Below are 23,374 nucleotides of genomic sequence, written 5' to 3' on the forward strand. Positions count from 1 at the left end.
GATCCATACGGCTATAATAAGCCACCTCGGGGCGCACTCTACCCCAGGTCATGCCCCGAATTCCAAGCCACTTTACTCGGGCTTCCGTCACTGCCACTCCAAGCTGCCAATCGTCGCGACGAACATCCGCCCGCAACGCTCCCCAATACACAGTGCCCGAGGATCCACACAAGGCATGGACCTACAAAATACAAAGACCACGAATAAAAACAGCAACAGAACAAGAAAATATATCGCATACCAAAATCAAACCGCAAACAAGGAAACCCACACCCCACAAACCCTCACCTGACCAAGTGAGGCCTAATGTACAAGCGAAACCTGGACGATTCCCACCTCCCAATCCGCCGGATACAATCCTCACTCAAACCCCACCTAGCGGCTTCCGTCGCCGCCCCAATCCGGAAGGAGTGAGACCCGTACTCACTTGGCTCCTCCCCAACCCGTGCTAAAGCCGTCTTCAGCACCGCAATGAATTGGTACCGCGATAAAGCAGATCCATCCATATGCCTCAGAAAAACGCCGGGGTAACCACCGTGCACCCATAAAAACTCCGCAACCTGTACCACCGGGCATAACTGGTGCCCCATTAATGCAAACAACACTACTAAGCGCCCCCGGCCCCTCTGATCCGTCTTTGAAAAACGAAGCCGACATTCCACCCTGTCCTCCCCCAGCATTACATCCTCCATCAGCAAACCACCCATCGCTTGCTTAGTCGGGCTGACCAATTCACCAATACGAAAGGCCCCAAAAAATGCCAATACAAAAGCTACCGAAAACAACACCCGCTCATAAGGGGACGAACACAACTCCCTTAAACACCCCACTAAACGAACCAACAATGGCAATGACACCGGCCGCCTCATGTCACGCGACTGAGCCCCTTTACGAAAACCCTTCATTGCCTGCCGCACCAGAAAATCCTTAGTCGCGTCCCGAACCCCTTGCATCTGAAACAAGAAGGCTAACGCCGCCAACTTGTAACCAATCACCGAAACGGACCGACCTGCCGAAAAATCCCCACTAATTAACGTCAGGACCCCCAACACTCGGCCCCTATAACCTGGCTCCATAAAGTCCTCACTTTCCAACTCTGCCCATTCCTCCCAAACCGCCTGGTATCTGCACCAAGTAGCTTCGGTCACCGATCTCCTAATTGCTTCAAATGCTATACCGATGCCAGGCCCCACAACCATTCCGGGCAGGGTTCTCCATCCACATCCGCTCCCGGCACCAGCCTCCTGAACCTGCAAAACTGAAACCGTGATAGCGCGTCAGCCACCTCGTTTTGAACTCCGGGCACATGCCGAGCAACCTTGCAAATGTTTAACTCCAAGCAGCGCAACACCAGATGCCTTAAATACCCCACAACCGGTGGAGATTTTGCCAACAGCGCATTGATGCAATGCACCACCGCCATGTTGTCACAATGCATGCAAACCCGTCTTCCGGAAAAAGCGGGGCCCCACAACTCCACCGCCACAATAATGGGAAACAGTTCAAGCAGCGCCAAATTCTTTACCAAACCTTTTTCCACCCAAAGCTGCGGCCACTTTCCCACACACCAGTGCGTCTGAAAAATTGCTCCAAAACCCGTCGCGCCAGCTGCATCAGTAAACAATTCTAACTGGCTATTGGACAATGCCCTGCTCATCCAAAAGGTCCGACCGTTATACCGGTCCAAAAATTCCTCCCAAACCAACAAATCCCCCTTCATCACCTTAGTCACTCTGACAAAGTGACTCGGCGCTTTTACCTCCGCGGTTGCGCTCGCCAGTCTCCTATTAATTATCCGCCCCATCGGCATAATGCGACAAGCGAAATTCAATTTTCCGAGCACTGACTGCAACTTCCGCAGCCGCACCTTCTTAGCCCGAGACAAAAACCGCACCGACGCCTTCAAATCCAAAAGCTTCCCTTCCGGCAACCGGCATTCCATCGCCAATGTATCAATTTCGATACCTAAGAAACACAGGGCCGTCACCGGCCCTTCCGTTTTTTTCTTTCGCCAAGGGAATGCCGAGGCTCCCCGCGATACGCTCTAACGTGAATAACAACAAGGAGCAAACCGAAGAGCCCGCCGGACCCACGCAAAAGAAATCATCCAAATAATGAATCACTGAATGAACTCCTGCCACCTCCTTGACTACCCATTCCAAAAAAGTACTGAATGCCTCAAAATAAGCACACGAAATGGAACAGCCCATCGGCAGGCAACGATCCACATAGTATTCCCCATCCCACATACACCCTAAGAGATGAAGGCTCTCTGGATGCACCGGGAGTAAACGAAAAGCTGCTTCCACATCCGCCTTTGCCATCAGAGCCCCCCGCCCTGCAACCCTTACCAACTCCAAGGCCTTATCGAACGATACATAACATACTGCCGACAAATCTGGTGATATCCCATCATTCACCGACAATCCCGCCGGATAAGATAAATGATGAATGAGCCGAAATTTGTTCGGCTCCTTCTTAGGTACCACCCCAAGGGGGGAAATCCTTAAGTTGGAGAATGGCGGGTCCTGGAATGGGCCTGCCATCCTCCCCAACTCCACCTCCGTTTGCAGCTTTTCCTTCACCACCGCCGGATGCTCTTTCGCGGACCTCAAATTCCCCGGGCGAAACACCGGCGCCTCAGATTCAAACGGAATCCGAAAACCCTCCGTAAAACCACGTGCCAACAACTCCGCCGCCCGAACATCCGGGTATCTATTTAAATAGGGAAGCATCGCCTCTACCCTCACTGGCGTCCTCCCTTTTTGCAGACCCCTCCCCCGCCTTTCCTTTTCCTTTCTTGAAGCACCTAGCCAAGGAGTGGGACCCTCCACATCCGGAACACTCATGTTTGAACCGACATGAGGCCCCGAACTTACACTGTCCCTTGTTATATTGCCAACAAGCCCCCTTTTTCTGTCCAGCCGGGGACCCACCGCTCGCACCCGGGCTCCCGGCACCCCCTCGAAAGGGCTGAGCCGGAGCCATCATTAACCACATCCACAAAGAAATATCCTTGTGACCCCACTGGACACCAGGCCGCAGAGCCTTCCGTTGCCGGAACTGCTCGTCATATCTTAACCACCCTAAACCGCCGTACACTCTATACGCCTCCCCTATCGCGTCCATATATCCAAATAGGGCGGAACAATGCTCCGGCTCCTTTTCCCCGATCACACTGGCTAAGATCACAAAGGCCTGCAGCCAGTTAGTAAACGTCCTCGGGATCAACCTATACCTTCGTTTTTCTTCGTCCTCTTTCTCCTGTTTTGTATCACTGGGTTTCACTTTATCCAAATTAAACTTCTCCAAGGGAAGCAGGGAAAAAATCTCCACATACTCCCCCTTCCAAATCTTTTCCCTAAACTCCTTTTTCAAATGAACCCCTAACTGACTTTCAAAACACACATAAATTTCACTCCGCGCCCTATCGTCCAACCGCACAACCTCATCCTCCTTTTCTTTTTCCTTTTCCGCCTCCTTACTCACACCCACGTCAGCCACCCCACCGGCCGCCTGTCCCGCACCTACCGCCGAGGTAGGGTCCCGCGCCGCAACCTTGCGCACCGGCGCCTCTGTCTGCACCACCTCCGAGGGGCCCACCCACGCCCCCACCGGAGCCCCAGGCCCAATCCGACTAACCCGCTCCGCAGACAACCCCTGCAACACCCCCAAAAGCTGCCCCCAAAACTCCGGGCCCAGTAAACCAGACTGTCCGACCACACCCGCCCCCTGCGTAACGCTTCCCGCGGAGGAACCCTCGCCCCCGCCCGCACTACCCACAGCATTAAACATTTCTGTCGTCCGCTCACCAGGCTGCCGTTGAACCGAAGCCGGAACAGCCATGCCACGATCTTCCTGCTCCCGCTCCGTCCGACCTGCCGCTGCCATCGCTCCTTCTTCCTCGCTGGAGTCTGACGTGCTGCCGAAGTCTACAGGGGGGACCAGCGAGGGGACATCCCGCACCTGGCGGCCGTCAACCCCCACAGTCACCGCACCCTGCTCATCCGGGCGACTCCTGCTAGACCTCTTCCTTTTTGCACGACGTGGCGCCCTGCCGCCGTCCCTCCTCGCCGTTCTCATGTCCGACTGCTGCGCCGCCGCTTCTCCCGCCGCTCTCAGTGGGCTCCCACCCTACCGACTGCAGGAAGGCCGTCCTGAATTTGACCCTCGCTGGGAACACCCCCCAGCCCGATCCTCGCTGGGGGGGACCGTAATTGTGGACCTCATCCGTGCCTGCGGGCCACCGTACCCCTCCTCCGATCTCCACACATCGCCGCTCCCATCCGCACCCGCCCTCCGTCCTGTAGCTCTCCCCTGCAGCCTGCAGGGAGTCTCCTCCGTTGGTCTTGGACGCCGGGCTCCACCCCCGGCCGGCACTTCACTGGGGGCTGCCGTTACCGCTGCTCCGGTCTGGGGCTGTGCAGGCCGCGGACCGGAAGTGGGCCTCGCCAAAGCTCCGCCCACCCCCGACCCGCGGGATCTCTGACGAGGATTCCTCCCGGCGGCCGGCAGCTCCACTTGGTAAGTTGCGGGGCTCCGCTGCCCCGGAGGGTCCCCGCAGGGGCTCCTGGATCGCACTCTTCCCCCCCAGCTGGGGGAGTAGCGCTCCGGCGGTCGCGCCCGCCAAGCACGTAGCAGTGGCCCGGGCGCAGGAGCAGCAGGCAGAACCGCTCCCGCCCCACAGACCGCCACCAGCTGCTGCCGCAGAGCGTCCACGCCTAGGACCTCAGAGGCCCCACGCACCATCTCCAGCAGCTCATGCAGGTCAGACATCGCAGCAGGCAGCACACACGTCCTGGGGACACAAATTTTCCGGCGACAAAAGGGGAGGTAATCAGGTCACCACCTCTCTTATACCTCCCACAACACCCCCACCCCTTTCCTGCTCCCCTCCAATCCCCCTACAGCTCTCTTCTACCAATCCTATAAGCCCATATATCCCCTATCCCAACTAAACCACTTAACCCCTTCCTAACCTTGCACCCTCCCGATCGTCATGGGGTCCGTTCACCCCTATGGGGCTCACTGCCCTTCTTATCATTAGATGACTCAGATAGAAGTTCAGCAGAGTTTTGGCAACGATACTACAGAGGAGTACAAGCCACCTGCTTGCAACCAGAGCTTGAAAGAACTGAATAATATCACCAGCACCAGTCCAGGGAAGAAGGAAGTATTTACACACAAGGGGAATACTGATATTCAGCAGCTGGATGAAAGGTGGGCTCCTGCTGGGTCATAAAGGAGGAGAGATGAAAACCTAGTAGGAAAGCTACCTAGTACAATGAATACTACCAGCAGGATCAATGGAAAGTCAGGGAACATTTTGCGCAGCTAAACAATGTGACCTTCTATTGCCAGAAACCACATGACTGTCTGTGACATGTGACACGCCCGTGACAGCTGCACTATGAATAAGACAACTTGTTGTTGTCCCTTTCCAAACTCCCCTGGGACACATTCGCACTTGTAGTCCACTCAAAATCTCCGGCAAAGATCCAAAATATTCCATCTAGGCCTCTCAGCCGACCGTTCTTATAGACTCAACAGCATTTAAAGCAGTTTCTCACTCACTCGGGACTCCACCTGGGAACCCCGGCCAGGGGCCAGCTATACTCCTCAAGATCCTTCCAAAAAACGGCACATACACAACATAAATGTAATCACACAGTACAACAACTTCACAATTTAGGGAAAGGGACGAAACCAGAGTCAGTGCCAACATGGCAGAACAAGAATAAACATATGCTTACTGTGTACAGTTATATCAGTGAAGCCAATCTATGATCCGTATGCAGTGAGCTCCACCTAGTGGTCACTGGAGGTAGTCAACATGTTATACTTTTGATAATGTTTTTTTTTCTATATCACAATTTGCATTAAAAAAATAAATAGAAATCTTGCAATTTTTATCCTGAACACTGTTATTTTTTGGTTTTTTTTTAAACTATAACGTCCTGATGTATTAAGAAATTCGCATGTACAATAGCCACAATGATCATTGAAGTATCTAATGAGCAGGACAAAGGTCATTGTGAAGGGAGGAGGAGGGAGGAGATCCTGTGTTATCTACTGTGTATAGATGTGTTATCAGTCACTGTACAGGAAGGGGAGGAGGTGACCTGTGACATCAACTATTATTGTGGATCCTGTCTTATCTACTCTATATAGATGTGTTATCAGTCACTGTATCGGAGGAGGAGGTGAGCTGTGATATCACCTATTGTGAATGATAGATCCTGTGTGATGTATTGTATATAGAGGTGTTACGAGTAGTGTTGAGCGGACCCGGACTGTAAAAGTCCCGATCCGCGCGGTCTCAGTGTTCTATCCAGGGACGACCCGGACGCGGGATTCCGGGAGCACGATCCGGATTCGGCAATTCCTAAAACATTAACAAAAAAACATCTCTCTCTCTGTCTCTTTCTCTCTCTCCTCTCTCTCCTCTCTCTCTCTCTCTCTCTCCTCTCTCTCCACCCCCCCCCCCACCACTACAGATATCGGATCGGACATCTTGTTTAACCCGACACTGATACGCCGGCCCCGGATTATTAGCCATCCGCTCAACTCTAGTTACGAGTTATTGTACAGGAGGGAAAGGAGGTGAGCTGTGATATCATCCATTGTGAATGGTGGATCCTGAGTTATCAACTGTACATAGAGATATTATCAGTGATTATACATGAGAAGGAGGTGAGCCGGGGCATCACCTATTCTGAATGGTAGATCCTTTGATACCTAGTGTATATATGTATTATCAGTCATTGAACAGGTGAGGGAGGTGAGCTGTGATATTACCCCTTGTGAATGATGTTATCTACTGGATATAAAGGTATTATCAGTCACTGTACAGAAAGGTTGGAGGTGAGCTGTGACATCACATATTGTGAATAGTATATCTTGTGCTATCTACTGTATATTGAGGTGTTATTTGACATTTTACAGGAGGGGGAGGAGGTGAGCTGTGAGATCATCTATTGTGAATGTTGGATTCTATATTATCAGCTGTGCATAAACCTGTCAATGTAATCCTGCCTTTGCTGATTAAGAAAGTGCTGAAAACTCCTTCTGAAAGGACAGGAAGTACGAGTCTAAATAGCCCCTGTGGTCAGCAGTGTGGAAATTGCAGGATTAATAATTTTATTTTTAATAAATATTGTGATATATGAAAAAATAAAACATTGTCAACATTTAAAATAAATAAATAAATAAAAATAATAATAATAAAAAAAAAATAAAAAAAAATATATATATATATATATATATATATATATATATATAATATATACACACACACAGTATATATAGTATATATTCGGTAAGTATATATATACAGTATATATAAAACATAAAGTCCTAATTTGCTCATGCAGATATTTTGAAGCTCCAAAAATATATTAAAAATTATATTATATTAAAATATAGTAAAAAAAAAGGGAAATTCTCTAAAAATTAGTAGGTATACATTATTAACCTTGACAGTATTTTTGGAGTGGATGGAATCCTATCTAATATCATATGATTACATATAACTCTGTATTGAAAGATTTTGCTCTTCTAGAAACTTTTTTGGCATTAATTGGAAACTAATATCACAGTGCACCCGGTCCCCGGCTGAAATCCAAACTCTGGATAGAAGATGGGTCGGACTACAATGCCCAGTATTTGGTGTACCTTGGCATACCTGATAAATAGCCCAGTGATGTGAGTTACATGCGCGGTGCCATTGTCAGTTGGCACAGGACGGGCATCGTTCTCCCAGTTACAATGACAAATATGGAGGTAAGCCAAAGCGCTTGTCACCAGCCGGGCTCCCACTCGCACGGTGACATCACAGTGAATGAACGTGCTGCGTTTCTCATGGCACCGTGCCCCGGCCTCGAACATCAAGTCACACAGGAAGGTCCAGGAACCTGCCAAGGTGAAAGTAAATAATTCAGATTAATGAAATATTCACAGGGAATCTGTGCGGCAGCTGCTCCCGATTCCCTGAAAGACTTTTCAATAGAAATACTAAGCCATAAACATAAAATATATAAAAAGCTAAAAAAAAAAATTATAACAATTCTCATATACAAAAATATAAAGTATGCTCTGTGTCTCAGAGTTTCAGCAATTTTTTTTCACACCAACTGCCTCTTTCTGTAAGGCAGTTGGGGCGAAAGAGAATTGCTGAAACTCTGAGACACAGAGCTCTCCCCCCAGAGCTATGTCAGAGACCAGAGACAGTGAACCCCACCCTCATCAAAACCCCTACCCTACTGGAATCTGTGAAATAAAAAAAAAAGTCACCTATGTGGCAGGAGCTGCAGAAAATGTGTCACAATCGTTTCCCTGCATGTTGAGACCAGTGACAGCCTTTGGACTTGTGCCTCTCATATGGCTCTCTACAATTAAATGTGTTTTGTTTTTCTTAGTACTGAAGTGGTTAAATATCAGTTTTTCTCTTGCAGCTTTACCAAGCAGTTCCTAGCTGAGTGTGTCAGCTGCAGTAGCTTTGTAGTCATGCCCCTTCAGGTTTAATTAGTGGTGTATCCCAGCAATCCCTGCTGAAGATACAAAGTAATTTGGTCTCCGGCCGCCTTGGAGGAAGGTTCTGCTGAGGAAGTTTCCTGCTCTCAGGTTTTATCCTTTTGTTGCTTTCCCTCTCTGTTTGTCTTACCTTACCGTGTGTCTGGTTAGTGCAGTGGTGGGGTCTAGTAAACCTCACCTGCACCTCACTAGCCAGGGCATCTATAGGGTCTTTTCAGGGTCTCAGGTTCCTGAGACTGTACAGGGACTGGCTAGGAGAGTAGGGACAGCTGCAGGTGAGGGTGAGAGGTGTACTACTGTCCACTGTCACTAGTTCCAGAGCCCCCCACTGTTATTGTGTCCCTTTTGTTAGTTTTGTTTTGTTGCATGTCAGACGCACCTAGGTATGAACACTCCCGCCACTCTTCTCTTACCCGGCAAGCGTGACAAAATGTGATAGGGAAAAAAAAAATCTATTACAATCCACAGGTCTAGCCACAATTTAAGGCATAATTTAATCCCTTAATTTTAATTATTTTTATTCATAAAATATTAGTGATTCAATTTGTTGTGAATCTGGTTTGTGTATCATATTTTGGATATGGCACATATATATACCATAGGTCCTGGTGAATTCAAACAATTTGCAAATTGATTAGAGTGAATTACCCCAAAAAAAAAAGACCTCTACCATTATACACGTTGTAAAAGATTACATCAGTAAGTAAGTGCTCCCATGTCCTTAGGGGCCACCGCATGAGCTTTCCCATACTGCCTTGTGGCTATTGTGATGCCCTTGCAAAACCAGGTAGTCACAGTTAGGCCCCTGCATTACACCGTTCCCTCACTAGGAAACACACAGCCAACCAGAAACCCTAGTCACCCCCCCTTAGGGAAAGATAGACACACCAGTGGGCGTGACCAGGCGGTTGGGACACGCCCACCCAGGGGTCTAGACAGCCCAGGGCGGGAAAACAGTGGGAGTTTTTTAGATTGAGTCTGAAGTTCAGTTTGGAGAGGAGTGTGGGCTGGACCTAGGGGTCGCTCCAGCAGGAAAGTTCAAGTTGAACGGTACCAGGGTAAGAGCCCTGGTGCCACTGGCTAGGAGGCAGACGGTGGTCTCCGTCAGCAGGAGTTGGGAAGACGGCTCGGTGGAACCAAGGTGGACCGGGACAGGGTTGTAGCCCGCCGGTACCGACCCGGGGAACTGACTCGGAAACCGTAGCACAAAGGGTGGTACTCGGACCCTGAAGCCAGAAACCGGAACCAAGCGGACTGGTTAATTAACCGATTGACGTTAGGACTAGAGGTCCTGTCCCACCCAAAGTCCCTCATAGAAGACAACAGCCCACCGATTAGGGATAAGAGGTCACTGCCAGGGCCCATGGATCCCACAGGCCAGCATCTGCGGGCACGGCTCCTTAGGCCACATCCAGCCGGGAGCGGACTCCTGAGTTTCACACTAGGAACGTCCACCTTACACAAAGCAGTGCAGGAAAAAGATAAAGACCACCAGCCGGGTGGGGGACCTGAACGCAATCGACTGCGGCACCGGCCACCATCACCTTGGTTTACCAGAGACTTGTGTGTTTTACTAACAGTGTGTACACCAGCACCCCCTGCGGTCGCTATCCCCTGCACCGAGTCACCGGGCCCCTTGGCCATCATCCCTGCCCACGGAGGGGTTAACAACTTGCTGCACAACATCTCCCCCGGGTGCCCCATAACTGCAGCGGTGGTGCCCCCAACTCACCACGCACCGTGGGTGGCGTCACGAACTTACTACGGCGTAGCCCGTACATCTACGTCCCCCCATTTATTCGGCGTGTCCGCAAGACCTCCAATTCCGGAGACCCTCGCACCACCTCCCCTGAAGGCCCGGACCCGAGCAGCGCCGGCTGCTAGCATGGGGGCGGCACACTATCACATCACATCACATGGTAAAGCACAGACAATCAAAAGTAATATCATAGCCTGTATAAAAGCCGGGTTAGGGAATGCAGCAGTTAGGTTGATTCAGTAGAGTGAAAATGCATCAAAGCTCACAGCTCATCAATAGAGATAGGAAGAGAAAGGCCAACAAATATGGCAAATACTGCAGATAGTAATGTGTTGAATAAGTACAATAGTGAAAAAAGTGAGAGAATTAGTGTGAGAATAATACTGAGATTCAATTAATAGGGGGAAGAGAACTTTTAAAGGTGCTAGTGTAAGTATGATTCACCATTGATATGATATAACTGCTCTGTCCTGCTGTATTTGAATTACACATATTTTTTCTCCTTACTGCAGTAGAAAGCAGAGGTAAGAGTACAATATTTTTGTAGAGGAAAAAAAAATTAAAATCATTGTCAGAGGTGTGCTTGCTTGTCACATGCATCTTTACTGATGTTTTTTTGTAATTGTTTATTCCCAGTGATGTATAGTCCTCTCAGCACTTTCCAGTGATGTATAGTCCTACCTGCCATCCCCAATGATGTATAGTCCTCTCAGCCCTCCCCAGTGATGTATAATCCTCCCAGCCCTCCCTAGTGATCTATAGTCTTCCCAGTCCTCCCCAGTGATCTATAGTCCTTCCAGCCTTCCCCAGTGATGAATAGTCCTCCCCAGTGATGTATAGTCCTCCCAGCCCTCTCCAGTGATGTATAATCCTCCCAGCCCTCCCTAGTGATCTATAGTCCTCCCAGCCCTCCCCAGTGATCTATTCTCCTTCCAGCCTTCCCCAGTGATGAATAGTCCTCCCAGCCCTCCCCAGTGATGTATAGTCCTCCCAGCCCTCCCCAGTGATGTATAGTCCTCTCAGCCCTCCCCAGTGATGTATAATCCTCCCAGCCCTCCCTAGTGATCTATTCTCCTTCCAGCCTTCCCCAGTGATGAATAGTCCTCCCAGACCTCCCCAGTGATGTATAGTCCTCTCAGCCCTCCCCAGTGATCTATAGTCCTCTCAGCCCTCCCCAGTGATCTATAGTCCTTCCAGCCTTCCCCAGTGATGAATAGTCCTCCCAGCCCTCCCCAGTGATGTATAATGCTCCCAGCCCTCCCCAGTGATGTATAGTCTTCCCAGCCCTCCCCAGTGATGTATAGTCCTCCCAGCCCTCTCCAGTGATGTATAGTCCTCCCAGCACTTCCCAGTGATATATAGTCCCCCCAGCCCTCCCCAGTGATGTATAGTCTTCCCAGCCCTCCCCAGTGATGTATAGTCCTCCCAGCCCTCCCCAGTGATGTATAGTCCTCCCAGCCCTCCCCAATGATGTATAGTCCTCTCAGCCCTCTCCAGTGATGTATAGTCCTCCCAGCCCTATCCAGTGATGTATAGTCCTCCCAGCACTTCCCTGTGATGTATATTCCAACCTGCCATCCCCAATGATGTATAGTCCTCTCAGCCCTCCCCAGTGATGTATAATCCTCCCAGCCCTCCCCAGTGATGTATAATCCTCCCAGCCCTCCATAGTGATCTATAGTCCTCCCAGTCCTCCCCAGTGATGAATAGTCCTCCCAGCCTTCCCCAGTGATGAATAATCCTCCCAGCCCTCCCCAGTTATGTATAGTTCTCCCAGCCCTCCCCAGTGATGTATAGTCCTCCCAGCCCTCCCCAGTGATGTATAGTCCTCCCAGCCCTCCCCAGTGATGTATAGTCCTCCCAGCCCTCCCCAGTGATGTATAGTCCTCCCAGCCCTCCCCAGTGATCTATAGTCCTCCCAGCCCTCCTCAGTGATCTATTGTCCTCCCAGCTCTACCTAATGATGTATAGTGCTCCCAGACCCTCCCCAGTGATGTATAGTCCACCCAGCCCTCCCTAATGATGTATAGTCCTCCCAGCCCTCCCCAATGATATATAGTCCTCCCAGCCCTCCCCAGTAATGTATAGTCCTCCGAAACCCTCTCAATAGACAATTCATCAAGCATCAGTACCACAGGGCCAGAAATATGCCAAAAGAAGGGGGTTATGGCATTATTTATTCCTCTAAAAAATATACTCTCATAGACCATGACAACAACAACAAAGAATTGGAGTAACAAATCCACTAAAAAGATATATACAGTAGTTTTATTCAAAAATACAGGAAAGCCACCAGGCGAAACGCGCATTGGGTTGCTAGGTGTCTCTGGGACGACTTCTCTCATCTACCATGGGTAAGCTTATGCTGTGATTTTTGTATATTCATCCAGTGTGATTTTTGATGTTTCTTCACTATAATATGTATACATATTTAAATAACCTAATTGATGTTCCTCTCACTTTGTGCTCTGCGTATGTCATTTACCCTATGTCCCATGGTTTAGATGAGCTTTTTCCTCCCTAGATTCCCCTCCCCTACCAGTGGGATTTATGTCTGATGTTTCCTCTGTGTAAAAACCTTAAAATTAAAAGTGTCAGCTCTTATGTTCAGGGTCCTCTCTCCTGTAGAGTGTCAGCTCATATGTGCAGGGTCCTCTCTCCTGTAGAGTGTCAGCTCTTATGTTCAGGGTCATCTCTCCTGTAGAGTGTCAGCTCTTATGTGCAGGGTCCTCTCTCCTGTAGAGTGTCAGCTCTTATGTGCAGGGTTCTCTCTCCTGTAGAGTGTCAGCTCTTATGTTCAGGGTCATCTCTCCTGTAGAGTGTCAGCTCTTATGTGCAGGGTCCTCTCTCCTGTAGAGTTTCAGCTCTTATGTGCAGGGTTCTCTCTCCTGTAGAGTGTCAGCTCTTATGTGCAGGATCCTCTCTCCTGTAGAGTGTCAGCTCTTATGTGCAGGGTTGTCTCTCCTGTAGAGTGTCAGCTCTTATGTGCATGTGCAGGGTTCTATCTCCTGTAGAATGTCAGCTCTTCTGTGCAGAGTCCTCTCTCCTGTAGAGTGTCAGCTCTTATGTGCAGGGTCCTCTCTCCTGTAGAGTGTCAGCTCTTATGTGCAGGTTCCTCTCTCCTGTAGAGTGTCAGCTCCTATGTGCAGGGTTCTATCTCCTGTAGAGTGTGAGCTCTTATGTGCAGGGTCCTCTCTCCTGTAGTGTCAGCTCTTATGTGCAGGGTCCTCTCTCCTGTAGAGTGTCAGCTCTTATGTGCAGAGTCCTCTCTCCTGTAGAGTGTCAGCTCTTATGTGCGGATCCTCTCTCATGTAGAGTGTCAGCTCTTATGTGCAGGGTTCTCTCTCCTGTAGAGTGTCAGCTCTTATGTGCAGGGTCCTCTCTCCTGTAGCGTGTCAGCTCTTATGTGCAGGATCCTCTCTCCTGTAGAGTGTCAGCTCTTATGTGCAGGGTCCTCTCTCCTGTAGAGTGTCAGCTCTTATGTGCAGAGTCCTCTCTTCTGTAGTGTCAGCTCTTATGGGCAGCGTCCTCTCTCCTGTAAAGTGTCAGCTCTTATGTGCAGGGTCCTCTCTCCTGTAGCGTGTCAGCTCTTATGTGCAGTGTCCTCTCTCTCCCGTAGAGTGTCTGCTCTTATGTACAGTGTCCTCTCTCTCCTGTAGAGTGTCAGCTCTTATGTGCAGGGTCCTCTCTCTTGTAGAGTGTCAGCTCTTCTGTGCAGGATCCTCTCTCTTCTGTAGAGTGGCTGTTCTTATGTGCAGAGCTCTCTCTCCTGTAGAGTGTCAGCTCTTATGTGCAGAGTCCTCTCTCCTGTAGCGTGTCAGCTCTTATGTGCAGAGTCCTCTCTCCTGTAGAGTGTCAGCTCTTATGTGCAGAGTCCGCTCTCCTGTAGTGTCAGCTCTTATGTGCAGGGTCCTCTCTCCTGTAGAGTGTCAGCTCTTATGTGCAGGGTTCTCTCTTTTGTAGAGTGTCAGCTCTTCTGTGCAGGGTCCTCTCTCCTGTAGAGTGTCAGTTCTTATGTGCAGGGTCCTCTCTCCTGTAGAGTGTCAGCTCTTATGTGCAAGGTCCTCACTCCTGTAGAGTGTCAGCTCTTATGTGCAGGGTTCTCTCTCCTGTAGAGTGTCAGCTCTTATGTGCAGGGTCCTCTCTCCTGTAGAGTGTCAGCTCTTCTGTGCAGGGTCCTCTCTCCTGTAGAGTGTCAGTTCTTATGTGCAGGGTCCTCTCTCCTGTAGAGTGTCAGCTCTTATGTGCAAGGTCCTCACTCCTGTAGAGTGTCAGCTCTTATGTGCAGGATCCTCTTTCCTGTAGAGTGTCAGCTCTTCTCTGCAAGGTCCTCTCCACTGTAGCATGTCAGCTCTTATGTGCAGGGTCCTCTCTCCTGTAGAGTGTCAGCTCTTATGTGCAGGGTCCTCTCTCTCCTGTAGAGTGTCAGCTCTTATGTGCAGGGTCCTCTCTCCTGTAGAGTGTCAGCTCTTATGTGCAGGTTCCTCTCTCCCTCCTGTAGAGTGTCAGCTCTTATGTTCAGGGTTCTATCTCCTGTAGAGTGTTAGCTCTTATGTGCGGGGTCCATTCTCCTGTAGAGTGTCAGTTCTTATGTGCAGGGTCCTCTCTCCTGTAGAGTGTTAGCTCTTATGTGCGGGGTCCTCTCTCCTGTAGAGTGTCAGCTCTTATGTGCAGGGTCCTCTCTCCTGTAGAGTGTCAGCTCTTATGTGCAGGGTCCTCTCTCCTGTAGAGTGTCAGCTCTTATGTGCAGGGTTGTCTCACCTGTAGAGTGTCAGCTCTTATGTGCAGGGTCCTCTCTCCTGTAGAGTGTCAGCTCTTATGTGCAGGGTCCTCTCTCCTGTAGAGTGTTAGCTCTTATGTGCGGGGTCCATTCTCCTGTAGAGTGTCAGCTCTTATGTGCAGGGTCCTCTCTCCTGTAGAGTGTTAGCTCTTATGTGCGGGGTCCATTCTCCTGTAGAGTGTCAGCTCTTATGTGCAGGGTCCTCTCTCCTGTAGAGTGTTAGCTCTTATGTGCAGGGTCCTCTCTCCTGTAGAATGTCAGCTCTTATGTGCAGGGTCCTCTCTCCTGTAGAGTGTCAGCTCTTATGTGCAGGGTTCTCTCTCCTGTAGAGTGTCAGCTCTTATGTGCAGGGTCCTCTCTCCTGTAGAGTGTCAGCTCTTATGTACAGGGTTCTCTCTCCTGTAGAGTGTCAGCTCTTATGTGCAGGGTCCTCTCTCCTGTAGAGTGTCAGCTCTTATGTGCAGGGTTCTCTCTCCTGTAGATGAATTTTGTCTCTTAAACATTTGCTACTTCTCTACTCGATTTTTTAGCTATTGTTTAAAAGGATTTTGCATTAAAAAAAATACAATAAAAAAATCATTATTTCCTTGCACTTTATTGATCAGTGGTTCATTTCCCGCTGGCTCGGATGGTATAAGTGTAGCTGCTCCTGCTATTTACCACTGTCCTTCTCCGCTCGCCTGACAGTTTCCTCGGCTCCTGCAGAGACGTTTCTGTCCAGATGGAGTGGGAACGATCCGACCTCTTGTGGTCGGGATGCAGACAGCTGGAAAACAATGGGATTAGAAATATTTTGCATATCTGCTGCGGTGCTGCGCTCGGCGTTCGTTGGCAGCCGGGTCTTTTTCATATCATCACATGCTGCAGAGATGACAGGAGATTTCCTTGACTGATAATTCTTTTGTCGTGAGCCCAGCTGCCGATGACGCTCACAGGTTCGCATTATTAATATTTTATGGAGATGTTTTCTTAGGAAAATATTTTGCCCTATTATAATAATGGTGTAAGAAGAAGGGGGGCTTCGCGTAGGAAACACTCTGAAATATTGTTTCCTTTGTGTGATTTGTTGCTTTATAGCGTCATGTTTAATTCATACCATTCGGTTTTTGGGCGGCGCGATATCGATATGGAGGTCAAGAGTACCAGAGAGGTAGCAGATCTGTGGCATCCGGCAAAGGCTAGTGGTTAGGCCAACATCTGAGTTATTTAGAGACACACCTGTGATGTATTGTAATGCACACCTGAAACACACGGCTTCTTTGTGTATCATCATAGGAAAGTGAAAAGAAATCAGCCAAGATCTCAGAAAGAGAATTATGGACTTGCCCAAGTCTGGTTCATCCTTGGGTGCAATTTCCAGATACCTGAAAGTGCCTCGCTCATCTGTACAAACAATTATTTGCAAGTACAAACAAGATGGGAATGTGCAGCCATCATACCACTCAGGAAGGAGATGGGTTCTGTGTACCAGAGATGAATGTGCTTTGGTCAGACATGTGTATATCAACCCAAGAACAAAAGCAAAAGACCTTGTGAAGATGCTGGCGGAAGCTGGTAAGATTGACCCCCAAAATGGGCCGGAAAAAATTGCTGGGACCCTCAACTTAATATTAGGTTGCTCACTCTTTACCCTTTGGAATAAATAACTGCAATCAATAGCTTGCTATAACTTGGAACTGGAACTTTGGATTCTTCTTTATAAACTGCTTCGGGTCTCTCATATCTGAAGGAGGCTTCTCCTGACAGCAATTTTAAGATCTCTCCACGTGGACTTAAACTAGGAGTCAAAATGGAGCTGATGTTTCTATATTTGTGAAGCCACAATAGAGCAAGATTATCATCATTGGATGCTGAAGCTGTCTTCTTTGAGTCTTTGAGAGGATGGCAGACAGGGAGAAACTGCCCCCAGGGCAATGGGCAGAGGTCCTAGCTTCATACCTTACTGGAGAACCAAGGAAAGTGTACTACTGTGACGCCCTGGGCAAGCCAGGGGTCACAGGTCACAACACCACACGCACCCCACATTCCCTGCAGGTACACCAGCTAACCAGAAATCCTTGTTGCCTTCCTCCAGGGGCTGGTGTCCACACCAGGGGGTGGAGCCAGGCGGTTGGTGTCCGCCCACCAAGGAGTTCACAGCCCTGGAGGCAGGAAAGAGTAGGGCAGTTCAGCCAGGGAGAGGAAGGAGTAGGAGGTGAACAGAGTGTAGCTCAGGAGGGAGCTAGAGTGAAGTGAAACATCAGTGGAAGTGACAGAAAGCCTGAAGTTGGTCTGTGGCTGTGTGCCCAGACGGAGTCAGCAAGGTCAGCAGACGGCGGTGAAGGTCTGCAGTGGGACTGTCTGGAGGTTGCTGGAAGGACCACGGAGGCTGTGTGCCCGGGGGTCTGGAGCAGTATACAAAGGGCAGTCAGCACCAGGGCAGGGGCCTTTCGGATCCCGGCAAGGCTTGGAGTCGCCGTAAATTGCCAAATCCGTTAGTGAAGGGGACGTCTGTCTCCCAACAAGCAAGTCCTGATTGACGGCAAAGGTCCAACCACAACGGGGAAACACCGCCACCGCCAAGGCACCAGTTTCCCAGGGCCGGCGCCTGCGGGCAAAGTGTGGAGCTCCTCCGGCCCAGATTGTAGTCGGGGAGCGGGTAACCGGTGGGAATCCATCGCTACCAAACAGACATTTCAAAGGTGGAGGGAAGAGACCGTCACCGCTAACTGCAGGGAACCGCAGCACCGTGAACCGTCCGAGGGACCCGTCCAACCAGCCGTTTGTTTACCGAGAACTGTGTCGTGTTTACTGGCTGAGTGAGTACCTCAGTGCCGCAAGGCACAGCGCTGCCCCTGCGCCCCTGCACCTCACCGGGCCCCGGGATCACCAACCCCTACCCACGGAGGGACAACACAACAACTGGCTGCTCCGCCTCACCATCCCCGGGATCCCCATATAGAGCAGCGGTGGTGTACACTCAATCACTACAACCGTGGGTGGCGTCACGGACAATAAACAATCTCCCCAACAAAATCCCCTTTTCACTCACGGGCGAGGAGTGCCGCTCGAGAAACCCCCGGGATCCGGCCCACCGCTCGAGCCACCACTGAGCGGCAGCAGCCGGACCCGAGCAGTGGGGGTGAGCGTAGTGTGCTGACACCCTCCTCCCCGCCCGCGACAACTTGGCGTCACGAACAGGATCTTACCGCTCTGCCGTTTGGTAGGGGTGCGCCTTGTGACCGCCGGAGATATCCGGCAGAAAAATTTCAGAAGCCGCCATCTTTGGCGCGAAAAGTTCCCGCTCGAGCGTCTTCTCGAGCAGCCGAGGCGCGAAGGCCAGAACTCCGCCCCGGGAGGGGAGTGGCCGGAAAGAAGCTAAGGGGGACGCGATGGCGGCTAGCTGCATGTAGCCGCGGCTATAAAAGCAGGGACGCCAGGACCCTGCAGTCACTCCGTTCCTGGAAGAAGAAATCACCATGTGGATGCCGTTCCGAAACACCGTGGCCCCCGCGCCGGGAACCGCAGCGTGGGTGGAAATCCGGACCGCACAGCTCCATTTAAGGCTGCAGGTCAAAATGCAGCTCCTCTTGGAGGAGTGGGAGACCGACATGGCGGACGTTATAGCCACCGTGCGGAGACGCGAGGAGGAAGCGGAGGAAGGGAGGGTGAGTGACCCACGCCCCTATGTCCCCGAGGGACCGGTCACTGCGGCTGAGGGACCCGGTCCAAGCCCTCTCCCCCCGTTGCCTCCCTCGCCACCCGTCTCGGAGGCCGTGACCCCGCCACTAGGTTCGCTACCACCGCAACCGGTAGCGAAACCCAGCCCGTCCGCCCCAGCGGACCGACCTGTAGCCGGAGCCCGTAGCAAACCGGAGGTGTTGCCATGGAAGGCTCCGAAGGTTGTACCAGAGACAGTCCCCGAGAAGTTTCCCGAGTCGGAGCCGATGACCCGCTCCGAGCCGAAGGCCAAGCCGCGGAAAGCCCCTATGCCCATCCCCCACACCTCGGCTGAGGTAGCGCCGGGTTGTTGCTGTCAGGCAGCGCCCAAGGCCAAGACACCGTGGGACACGCCGCCCAGATTCCTGACAGTGGGCAACGTCCAGGATGTCCCGCGGGGCCCGACCCGTGCGCCGGAGCTCGCAGCAGCCCCGTATTGGGATAGGGAGCCGGTACCGCTGGGCCTGGAGATCGCTGAGAGGGAACGGAAGAAGGCTGAGCTGGTGGCCACAGCGATAAGGGAGAAAGAGAATCTCCGCCAGGCCACGTTCCGTGTCCGGGGCCCGTTGTACGAGGGGCAGGTGAGGCGGTTTGATGTCCGCCGGGGCTACGGGTTTATCTATGAACCGGGCCTGGAGGCCGAAGTGTTTGTAGCCCGGCGGGATGTGCATGCCCACCTGCCCGAGGAGCATCCCGGCCGCAACCTTATGCCGGGAGACATTGTACGGTACACCCAACACTGCGGAGAGAGGGGGTGGTTTGCCCTGGATGTGAAACTACGGGGCAGCCAGGAGAGCAGAGTGAGCCCTGCACCCCCTCCCTCAGATGAAGCAGAAGAATCGGAGTAGGGCAGCGGAGCACCGTTGTCCAGTCCCCGTTGGGACCACCACAGTTTGTTTGTTTGAAATGATGAAAAGTGATGATACCGTGAAAGTAACCAGATTGTCTTTGTGATTGGCAACCGGCTGGAGCCGGCACCGTTGTCCCCGTGGGGACCGTTTAAAAAGTTTTATTGCATGGGAACTATCCATGGACAAGCCCGTGAACTTGCAGGGCACCCACAAACGTTAAGTGGCTTGTAAATATGTTGTTTGCTGTTACCGTTTCCGCAATGCCGCCTCCGGAGAGGCAGGTTGGAGGGAGGGCCCTCAGCAGAGCAGGCTGGGGCCCAGCCACCAAAGGAACCGGTGGCTACCCTCTGGAGGGGAAGGACAGATCCCGCTCGGGTACCGTGTGCTGGACTGTGGGTCAAGGGGTGCTGCCTGGGCTTTAGGGGCAGCATCAGGGCCAGGTTGCTTGGGTGGGAGAGAGCGGAAACCGTAACCGTAAACCGTTATGCAACGTTTAAGCAATGTGCCTCCCGTTAAGGGAAGATTCATTAAAAATGTATATATGTTACCGTTTACCATGTTATACCCTTTTATGCTTTACAGAAAACAAAAAGGAAAATAAAACCGGTGTTGGACGGGCAGCCCGAGGACGGTCTGCGTTTTGCTAAGGGGGAATGTGACGCCCTGGGCATGCCAGGGGTCACAGGTCACAACACCACACGCACCCCACATTCCCTGCAGGTACACCAGCTAGCCAGAAATCCTTGTTGCCTTCCTCCAGGGGCTGGTGTCCACACCAGGGGGTGGAGCCAGGCGGATGGTGTCCGCCCACCAAGGAGTTCACAGCCCTGGAGGCAGGAAAGAGTAGGGCAGTTCAGCCAGGGAGAGGAAGGAGTAGGAGGTGAACAGAGTGTAGCTCAGGAGGGAGCTAGAGTGAAGTGAAACATCAGTGGAAGTGACAGAAAGCCTGAAGTTAGTCTGTGGCTGTGTGCCCAGACGGAGTCAGCAAGGTCAGCAGACGGCGGTGAAGGTCTGCATTGGGACTGTCTGGAGGTTGCTGGAAGGACCACGGAGGCTGTGTGCCCGGGGGTCTGGAGCAGTATACAAAGGGCAGTCAGCACCAGGGCAGGGGCCTTTCGGATCCCGGCAAGGCTTGGAGTCGCCGTAAATTGCCAAATCCGTTAGTGAAGGGGACGTCTGTCTCCCAACAAGCAAGTCCTGATTGACGGCAAAGGTCCAACCACAACGGGGAAACACCGCCACCGCTAAGGCACCAGTTTCCCAGGGCCGGCGCCTGCGGGCAAAGTGTGGAGCTCCTCCGGCCCAGATTGTAGTCGGGGAGCGGATAACCGGTGGGAATCCATCGCTACCAAACAGACATTTCAAAGGTGCAGGGAAGAGACCGTCACCGCTAACTGCAGGGAACCGCAGCACCGTGAACCGTCCGAGGGACCCGTCCAACCAGCCGTTTGTTTACCGAGAACTGTGTCGTGTTTACTGGCTGAGTGAGTACCTCAGTGCCGCAAGGCACAGCGCTGCCCCTGCGCCCCTGCACCTCACCGGGCCCCGGGATCACCAACCCCTACCCACGGAGGGACAACACAACAACTGGCTGCTCCGCCTCACCATCCCCGGGATCCCCATATAGAGCAGCGGTGGTGTACACTCAATCACCACAACCGTGGGTGGCGTCACGGACAATAAACAATCTCCCCAACAAAATCCCCTTTTCACTCACGGGCGAGGAGTGCCGCTCGAGAAACCCCCGGGATCCGGCCCACCGCTCGAGCCACCACTGAGCGGCAGCAGCCGGACCCGAGCAGTGGGGGTGAGCGTAGTGTGCTGACACCCTCCTCCCCGCCCGCGACACTACAACTAAGGCTCCCAGATCCCAGATGTTTGACGTGCTACACCTGGTGCAAAATGGCTGCAACCTGAGACCTGCTCTCCACCATCGATGGTGGAAAAAATGTTCGTGGACCGATTTATCCCTGCACAACCTGAATCTGTGCAAGGCTGGGTTACCCAAGAGATCGCAAGAATGTAGATGATCTCCTGAGCCTCGTGGAATGATGGTTGGCTGGGGAGAACTCCCTGAGCAATCAACTCAACTCTGCCTGTGTGCGCTTCATTTATGGCTATTGCTGTTGTGTTACACTTGGTTTATAGCTTGGGGTGCAGTTAAGGACTCTCTGCGTTAGCCGTCGACGATAAAGTAAAATAATTTTAAAAAACAATGTGCAGTTCTCCCCAATTGTGATACCCTGCCATAATAAAGTCAACAGCTGGTGGCTATTATTCTCAGCCTGGGGATTCTCATGATTATTGCCCTCCCCGCAGGCTAACCCCACACCCTCATTACTAATCTGTAAGTGAAAAGAAATAACAAAAACACTCAAAAAATCCTTTCTTTGAAATAAAACAAAAAACACCCTCTTTCTCCAATATAGTAGCTCCCCCAAACACCCAGGTCCGACGTAATCAACACGAGACGCAACGACTATCCTGGGTCTTCGAGATACTTTCATTAGAGAACATTACGTCAGGCAGATGTCACTGAGTTTGCCTGCGGTCACAGCTGGAGGTTCCCACGGTACACCACCTGTGACCACAAGTAACCTCAACTCATTTTCAAATGTCCCCGAGCGCTGCTGTGCCGCCCCCGTGGAATCAGCCGAGCTGCTTTGATCTGGGTTCACTGTGGCTCGAGGGTCTCCAGACCTGGGGGTCGTGCGCCCACTCAAATATAAGGGGGATATTTACAGGGAAATTGATATGTAGTTCGTGACGCCACCCGTGGTGTACGGTAATTTGGGGAGTTCCGCCGTTACCGCTGGGAGTACCCGGGGTGATGAAGTGGGGCAGCAAGGTGTTGTAACCCTCCACGGGTAGGGGGATGCCCCAGGACTCAGTGAGTGGTGCCGTGGGGTGCAGGAGTCTCTCTCGTACTCACTCAGTTCATAAGCACAGACTAACAACTGGGTAAACCAAGTCTCTGGGTACTGCTGCCACTGAGGGGAGCTCGTCCGGGTCCTGTCCCCAATGGTGCTGCCTGGTGATTTGTGACCTGCCTCCTGGAACTTAGTTTAACTTCAACTTGATGGCCCAGTAGCGTGGAACTAGCCGAGCCCCGCTCCCTACTATTGCTAAGTATATAGGAGCTTGCTCTCAGGGCTCACGCTTGGGATTTTCTGGATCGTTTTGGATTTGGAAAGTCCTATCCCCCTCGTTGCGCTAATGCCCCAATTCTGGAGTGGGTGGGAACATATCATAAAGGCTCCGTTCTCCTCAGGTGAATTGTCGGTTTGCCTGAAGCTACTCCCCGACCTAGGGTCCGTGCACCCAGTCGTGCCTTCGGTCCCGGACTGGTGATAGTGCTAGGCTGCCGGCTGTTCTCCTTGACAGGTCCAAGCTCCTCGCCACAATCGCCTGCAACTGGGGGTCCAACTTCTCTAGGCCCAGACCATCGTCTGCAACCGAGACAGTTACTTCAGGGGTCACCACTCCCGACTTCCTCTGAGCTCCTCACAGCTCGAGGGCTACTTCCCAACGACTCTCCTTCAACTCTCAGACTCAACTCACTACACTCCTCACCTCCCCTTCCCGACCCCCCAGGTGGGCGACTCTATTCCACTCAAGCTGTCCACTGGTGTGTCTGGTGGGTGTGGTGCAGGGTGTATCTAGGATTTGATTTACTGTTGGAGGCAACACCATTTAGTTAAGGACCCAGAACAAAGATAGAGGTGGAATACTGCACGGAAAGGCAGATTGTGC

At 51.6% G+C, this 23,374-nt stretch overlaps 1 protein-coding gene across 1 annotated transcript in view; it reads right to left on the reverse strand.

The window, feature by feature from the left end:
• Window positions 1-23,374, reverse strand: part of PKHD1 (PKHD1 ciliary IPT domain containing fibrocystin/polyductin) — an 832,619-nt gene that overhangs the window by 638,070 nt on the left and 171,175 nt on the right. Inside the window, exon 33 of the mRNA XM_075341622.1 lies at window positions 7,685-7,913. Within this exon, the coding sequence (XP_075197737.1) occupies window positions 7,685-7,913 (229 nt within the window). The remainder of the gene's footprint in view (window positions 1-7,684; window positions 7,914-23,374) is intronic.

Source organism: Anomaloglossus baeobatrachus, chromosome 3 (genome assembly GCF_048569485.1).
Source record: "Anomaloglossus baeobatrachus isolate aAnoBae1 chromosome 3, aAnoBae1.hap1, whole genome shotgun sequence".
NCBI classification, from domain to species: domain Eukaryota; kingdom Metazoa; phylum Chordata; class Amphibia; order Anura; family Aromobatidae; genus Anomaloglossus; species Anomaloglossus baeobatrachus.